The sequence below is a fragment of the Chelon labrosus genome, assembly GCF_963514085.1.
Source record: "Chelon labrosus genome assembly, chromosome: 11".
NCBI classification, from domain to species: Eukaryota; Metazoa; Chordata; class Actinopteri; order Mugiliformes; family Mugilidae; genus Chelon; species Chelon labrosus.
In genome coordinates, this window is record NC_140344.1 from 15,755,877 (window position 1) to 15,763,619 (window position 7,743).

At 39.7% G+C, this 7,743-nt stretch overlaps 1 protein-coding gene across 1 annotated transcript; it reads right to left on the reverse strand.

The window, feature by feature from the left end:
• Positions 1-260: 260 nt before the first annotated feature.
• On the reverse strand, positions 261-4,819 carry fam174b (family with sequence similarity 174 member B). Its single transcript, XM_084554465.1, has 3 exons — positions 4,020-4,819; positions 3,157-3,288; positions 261-2,314 (listed from the first exon to the last, which is right to left on the reverse strand). The coding sequence occupies exons 1-3, from the start codon at positions 4,301-4,303 to the stop codon at positions 2,311-2,313; spliced, it is 420 nt and encodes a 139-aa protein (XP_084410591.1). The 5' UTR covers positions 4,304-4,819; the 3' UTR covers positions 261-2,310.
• Between the last annotated feature and the right edge of the window lie 2,924 nt (positions 4,820-7,743).

The following is a 7,743-nucleotide window of genomic DNA, read 5'->3' on the forward strand; positions in this document are numbered from 1 at the left end:
GGTTTAGGTTTCTCTCATGTGTGATGTTTGTTCATTTCTGTTTCATGTCCAAAACAACTAGCAAACAGCTGCTAGCTTCTGCATGTCTGTCATGTCTTAATATATATATATATATATAACTTGATTGTATTTAAACTTTTGTTTTTTGAAATACTTAGTATGACTAATGGACTCCTAAATTCTGCAGTTATGACAGTGTGAATGTACTTCTCTGTGGCGGAAAACACACAAAAAAACAATAATCAAGCCTCTCCCTTAAAACGATTTAACACTTCAAAGGAAGCAGTTTTATTTCAGTAGTGTTTCAAAGAAGTGGAAACTGAGGAAACAGACGCGGGTACAAATAACATCTGTGTCACAAGCCAAGCGGGGACTCGTTTTCCATAAACCCCCGAAACGGTTTTGAGCGTTTCTTGGTTTAAATGTGGGATTAGACAAATTAGGCTGAGTCTTCGGAGCTGCCACTTTGATTTGTTTTACGACAGCGGCTTTCTGTAGCGGATGATTCAGTTCTAATAAAAGTCCACAATTAGCATCTTTACACGCACGCGTAAAATAAAAGACATCGTCAGCTGGGGGACATACACTCGCCTGGGACAAAGTAAGCAGAGACACAAAAACAGATATGCTGCTTTTGTACATTTACAGTGAAACACGACATGGTACTGAAATGAGTCATACAGTCAGACGGAAAACACATTAAGTAGAGTCTACTAAATAACATCATATAAAAATACATGTTTGATTCACATATGGTTCAGTGAATGATTCTGTCAGACATCCACACTCTCTTCTGCATCCTCCAGTGTAATAAAATAACTTTTAACAGATGAAAAACTCCACAAGGTTCTTTCTCCTGGAAAGAAGATGCTGAATAGGTTGCACAAGATTGATCATTGCTGTTTTTTTTTTCTTCTTCTTATTAAACCATGGATGGAGGTCATTTGGAAACAGCTGCACCTGTAGGCCACGGTGCACTATCGAATAACAGTTTGGATTAACACAGAAGGTCACCTACAACCCCCACACTCACTGCAGAAACCTAATCTGCGTCCACTCTGCCTCGTTCCTGCCAATACTGTAATTACCGCTATTGTGCAGACAGAGAGAGGGAAGGTTTACAAATCTCTCCGCTGTCTCCTTCGTTTAACGTTGAATCACCATCAAGTTTTGGTAGACTATTGTGTGTTTGGTATTTAAACTAATAAAGTAATAAAAAAACAAGTGTTTTTGTCTTGCTTTAGTGGTGATTTTGTACTTTTTAACCACTCGAATGCCAAAACATTTCTGCCATCAGTTCATCAGCGTTTGCACAAAACTGCCTTTACTCAAAGAAAATTACATGTTAAGACACTTAGCTGGCAGGGATTTGTCTTGCCATGAGTGTATATTATTGTGGGAGACTTTGCAGTTTGAATAGCTGTTGATTTTCTGTCTTACGTAAGGGATGTCCAGTTTTGGAAACCATTTTAACAAAGTTACTGGAATTTGATTCAAAAACAAGATGCTATAAACTGCGTGGCTCCCGCCTTCAACCCTGCTGCTGCTGATGCTGTTCAGCGGTTATTTTATTAAACTGTCACATGGTCCGACGCACTTGGTCACAGCACTCAGATTCATAGAAAGTATCTTACAGTTATAATCCCGATAAAAATCTTTGAGATTTTAAGTCTAATTTGACAACTTAAGCTGAGATAGCAGCAAAAATAAAGGACATGTTAAAATATGCGTACGCCCACTTCATACGTACATATGGGCAGAGAGCCTTAAACAGTATATATGCACAATAAAGTGGTTAGTGGATAGTGTAAAATATTTGGTATAGTTGAAAAATATGATTTACTGTATTTCACTTGTTTTTTCCACAAACTTTTACAGCTGAAAAAAAAATATACATATATATTCTCCTGCACGATATTTCTTGCTCACAGACATTTTATGCATCAAGTGAATCCATGTTTTACTCTGCATTATAACAATGGCACGTGCCAGCTTTGGAGCAACCAACTCCTTAACCCAACACATTTTACACCCAAGTGTAAATATTAAATTTAATTTAGTCAGAAAAGAAACAAGATTATCCAAACAACTGACTGAGTTGACTGGCTCCACGTCTCTAATATTAGAAATAATTGTCCAGGTTATTTGGGTACCAGCAGAGCAGAAAATAATAATATTCAATCCATTGTTTAAACGCCATGCACTAGCTGTTGCTGATATGATGAGACTTGGCAACACAACAAATACAGGAAATCACTTGAGTCGTCCCGGGCAGCACAGGAGCTGTATAAAATAGCCGTGTTCCGGGATTCACCTGCAGAGAGAGCAAAGGAAACGCAGAGTTACTTTTCAAAGTTTAATCTGACCGAATGGCGAGATGGAAATATGTTGCTGGACTTGGAAGTCGAGAATGTCAGGTTAAGAGGACGTCACGTCTTCCTTTAAGGAAGTGGTTGTGTGTCAGAGAACAATGGAATGCACGGAAGGGTGAAACCCAATGTCAACATTGGATCTGCACTAAAATGGCAGGTTTCTTTTGGACAAACAAGCCGCTTAAACGCGTTCTTAAACAGTCCAATTCTTCTATTGTGGTTTGGTAAGCCATCTCGGCACTTAAATACTCGGTGTACTTGAAATTACGTGGGGCAAATATCCATTAAAAGCAGGAAGAGCTACAGCTGCTTCAGCAACAGCTGGTCATTTATCTTTGCCACAACTTTTTTACAACCAAAAAAAGAGATAGGAGTTACACGTTGCTTTACATATAGGCAAATTAAGGATTACACACTGTATGAGTAAGTGGTGACTAAGTGGTAAGGTGAGCAGAGGCACAAAAAAAAAGGCACAGTGAGGAAAAAACTAAATTAATCTTTTAAATGTACTTCATTGGATAACACCAAACCCTTACATGGAAACACTGGAATCATTATTTGGGCACATGTATAGTGCGGATATGTTTCTGTAGAAATAAAGGACCACTGTTTCTGAGTACTTTATAGTGCCCTTGACACTGGTCAGTATCTCCACAGTATCCACTATTACCCATCACCTAGACTTGCGTACGTTCTGACTTGGCCTGAAATGAATTTGACTAAAATGAATGAATATGTGCCGCATGAACTGCTGATTGCTCAAGTTAATCCACAAAGAACCGACCTGTACTTGACGTCGAAGAGGGTCGAGTCGTCCTCGTCGTCGTTCTCCTCATTGAGGGGGGCCATCTCCACTCGCTCCGCAGGTGTAGTTATAATATCATATTTCCGTGTTTTTCTGATTCTTCGGCCAGATCTGCGGGAAGGATACTCCATAACGTGAGAAGAGTCACACTCCAGCTTAAGTTGCATCATTACGGTACTTTTTTGTTTTCCCACATGAGGAAGTTCAGAGATTTAGAGACAACTTTGTTATGAGAATGAGAAGGTCCTAACAGGTTGTGTTTAAGTGATGATTGCCAAACTTTGCGTGGTCCCAGCTCGTTCAATGTGTCACTGATTTTCAGTTTTAAGTCACAGTAATGAAATATGAGGTCAGCAAAAAACCATAGTGGCCATCTTTCACTGCTTACTTGTGGATTAAATGATTTGATTATTCAGAAAAGAATCAACACTCATAATGAAAACAGTGATTAGCTGCAGCACTGCTGTAAATATGTGACTGCAATGGTAATGATTTTAAGAAAATGTTAGGGTTTAGATCTCTATAATGCCTTGATTAGATTCAGGTCACAGGCATGTGTGATTAAAAATAGCCTGCACGTATTATGTTTAACTAGCGCTTAGTCAGGTGCCTCCACTTTAGAAATCCCCGTAGGATAATGATTAATAGGCCCACACACACCTTTCCTCTTGGCCTGTAAACGTCGCATGGAGCCTGGACAACCACGATTAGCCTTTAATTTATGCTAGAGTTCATTCTGCAATGCACACCGTGAATCCTTGTTGTTTCATAACCGTGCTAGAGAAACATATGGCTGGCCCTCCCCCCCCCCCCCCCCCCCCCCCCCCCCGCTGCCTACCTACCTGACCACTTTGATGACCAGGCATGTGATGAGAGCAGCTGTTAACACGCAGATGAAAATAACAATGTTTTTCAGAGTTGGAAGGTGCGTCATGATTGACGAAATCCTGGATCCCACGGCCTCATCTGTGCCATTTCTTGTCAGTTCATCTTGGCTGACGATGGATGATGAGGATGAGGATGAGGATGAGTTTAACTGCGTCGTTGATGGATGAGTCGGTGGTATGCCGCTGACCCCCATGAGAGCCGCTGCAATAAAAGTTAACGCCAGGCTGCGTGTCAGCATGGTGCTGGTGAAATAATCAAAACACAAGCTTCAGTAGTTTCTCCCAAGTAGACGAGATGCGACAGCAGCTGTCACATTATACAGAAGCGGCTTATCAATGCTCAGACTCTCCTGTTTGCAATATAAACACGGCGAGGTGTGCAAATATCCATTTCTCTACTCGTCCGGGCTTCTCTCGGAGGATCTCGCATCTGCTTCCAAAAATGAGGTTTCTCCCGAGATGATCAAAAGCGGCTCCTTCCTGATTGTGTTACGGCTTCGTGGAAGAGATGGGGGATTATCCGCCTCCGGAAGAGCTCTGCAGCCTGGCCCTGTGCTCCCGGTGCTGAAGAAGAGCATTATGTGGGCTCGTGCTGCCTTCACGGCACTCTCGTACTTTCCTAATCCCGACAAATCTGCTGCCATTGAGAAAGGGATGTTGGCTGTGTTAGTAGGCCGGCGAATGTCGGACGTGCCCTACATCAAGTTTGGCTTTTTTCCCTCCAGTACTACAGTGTCTATAATTGTGTCAGTGTTTTTAGGTTATCTTATGTTTGTGCTTGTTTCTCTTTTTTTTTTCTTTTTTTAATCTACCAAGTGTCTTTAAAGCAGCAACACGTTTATAAATGACAAAATAAATCTCACATTTTATTTATTTTCTTCTCTATATTGTTAATTTATAGCCCCACATTAACAGATATCATTTAAAGACATCACAATCTTATTTTACTCTGTTACAGACTGTTCAAATTAGGCCTTAAATGCACCGTTATATTCTTTTTAAAAGAGACAATGGCTTTGTAATACATTATTATGAAAACCCTGTATATTATCCCAGTTTCATTCTCACATTTTGTACCTGAACATTTTTTATTTTATTTTTTTTCAGTGTACTGGTAGTTTACTAACTTCCGACAGTACCTGAAGGCAGCATTTCTATGTCAACTCAAGGCCCATGGTAGACACAATTTTCCAAGGGCAGCAGCCTCCCCAGGTCACGACCGCAGATTCCAGGGAAACTCTTGACCAGACTAGACGGTGATAAGAAGTCAGTGGATGAGTGATAGCCGGCAATCACAGCTAAAGGCGCTCAGAAAAACACAAAAATCAGTCTCCGTCTTTGTGTCTCTGTTAGAGCGCATACATTTTGGGTTTGGTTCTATTTTCAACAGACTTATTGAAAAAGAAAAAGACGATAACATTGTAGATTTATTTCAACAAATAACCCCTTTGACTGCTATTAAATTGGGGATTTTGCATTTAAAACTACATTAGATGTATACTGCACGTCATACACATTCAACCTCTCTTACTCTTACAGCAAATCTACGGCTCCCTTTATACGAATCCACAAGAAAATATGTTTATTTTTTCTGTTTTAATGTCTGGACTCATTTCTGTACTTCTGCTAATGGGAGTTCAGGCCTTTTGCTTAACTCTTATCTGCAAGAACTGCTTGATCTGATTAAAGTCCACCAGATGGCAGCAGAAAATAATGATTCCTCAGCGCATGCTGTCTACATTCAGCCCAGACTGGTTTGAGTAACCCTTCAAGTTCTGCAACGTAACTCATTAAATATTTGTTCTTAACAGTTTACATGAGCAGTTACTGTATGTGGGGAACAAACACCAACATAAACCCAAAACTACAGTCATAGTCTGCCATAAAGTGAGGTTATCCATTCATTTTGAACAAATGTGTATTGGTTATTAAATTAATTTAGACTTAGATTAGCTAATATTAAAATATGCATACTAGTTTTATTGGTGTTGCTGATTTTGAAACTTGCTACTTCACACCCATCAGCTAACATGAGCTTAAGTCAACTTCCAGCATTAATCTCCGCAATTTGACTCCTAAAAGGTGTTTGTTGAACAACGCAACCACGCCAGCGCACAGAGGCACAGAGCCGTTTTAGTCCTGCTAAGTGAAAATCAAACATAAGAACAAAGCCGGAACCTGCACTTGAGTCAACACAAAGGTTATTTGCGGTGTAAGATAACATTTAGTTTAACACCCATGAATGCAAGCTATCCTGTAGATGGTGCTGTCTTTGCAACAACTAAGGCACACCCTTCTGCAACAGTGCTGTGTGTCGCCTTAGAAAACATTTAGCTGCACTTCTACCTTACCATTATGAAAAAAAGTTTCATGATGACTGTTAATGCACACTATATTTTAAATATCTATCTATCTATATCTAAAGGTATAAATGGCTACTTGTATGCTATGTTCACAGCTGCTACAGTTAAGTCCTCAAATAACTGTAGTGACCCCAAATGAACTATATTGTAAAAACCGAACTATCTATACACTCTGTTGCCAGTTGATAAGGTACACTAGTGAAAGCAAATTATGAAACTATGTTGAAACAGCATAACAAAGGTGGGAATTCACCTGTATGATCATTTAGAAGGATGAAGGTTGCTGTTAAACTGTACTGAATTAAACACAAAAGTGTTTCATTTCTTCAGCCTGACTAAAACGAGCTCGCTTGTTATTTGAATTAAATGCTTAATATCACAACCTTCATGAAGCCTTTAAGACTCGGTGCTGCTATATTAGAAAGCATTCATTTCCTCTAGAGTACCAAATGAATTGGCAATGGAGGTTAAGTTAAACCGTTTATTTACTTCAATGCAACACAATGCTAACATAATTAGCACCTTGTCTTAATTTCAACCAAAGTTTTGCGCTTGAGAAGAGGACGTGCACTAGCTTTTGACATAAATGGAGTCACCTAGATAATATTTCCTGTTATCAATATCTAGATTTTTAGCATTCATGTGACTGACAGATAAACCGATTAAGGGAAAAGACACTACACCCAACCAACCAACCAATCAGTCAGTCAGTCAGTCACTATAAGGCAGTGCTCTCTTCACTTGTACTGCCTGGACTTGTAATGCTACTGCAGGGCTTTCTTGTTGCTAGGCTGTGGATCTTTTTAAAGAAATCTTCCACCTCAGAGAGCATGCGCTGTGCTGTGAAACATCTCATTGGCCAGCGATGGGGGTGGAGTGCATACCACAGTCTCCAAAGAGAGTCCCACAAAGGCTGCACTGACTGAACAGCCAACATTTTCTAAGTTTGAATGTTTGGTCAGAGTTTATCTTTGTCAAGATGAATAATAAGTTGAATTTGATTTGATTTTTGTTACTATGACACATTCAGTTTGTCTGCTCGCAGTGGAAGAGCTTTTCAACTGCTTTCACAAATCATAAGTGACATATCTAAAAAGCAGTTGTCCATGGCCTCAATCACTTGATCACATGCTAACAAAGTAAAAGGAGTAATTTATTGTTATGTTATTGACAGTGTTTTACAGTAAACTACCTTTTTTACTAATTTTGTAAATGCAAATCACCTTCGTTGTCCAAGTATATACACTTCTCTGCATCTAACCAACCTATTTGTACATACACTGAGCAACAGGCAGCCACACAAGTTGCCTGGGGTG

Coding starts and splice junctions, on each gene's coding strand:
- fam174b (XM_084554465.1), bottom strand. CDS start 4,303: ATGCTGACACGCAGCCTGGCGTTAACTTTTATTGCAGCGGCTCTCATG. Junction 3,289..4,019: donor CTGGTCATCAAAGTGGTCAG/GTAGGTAGGCAG, acceptor TCCTTCCCGCAG/ATCTGGCCGAAGAATCAGAA.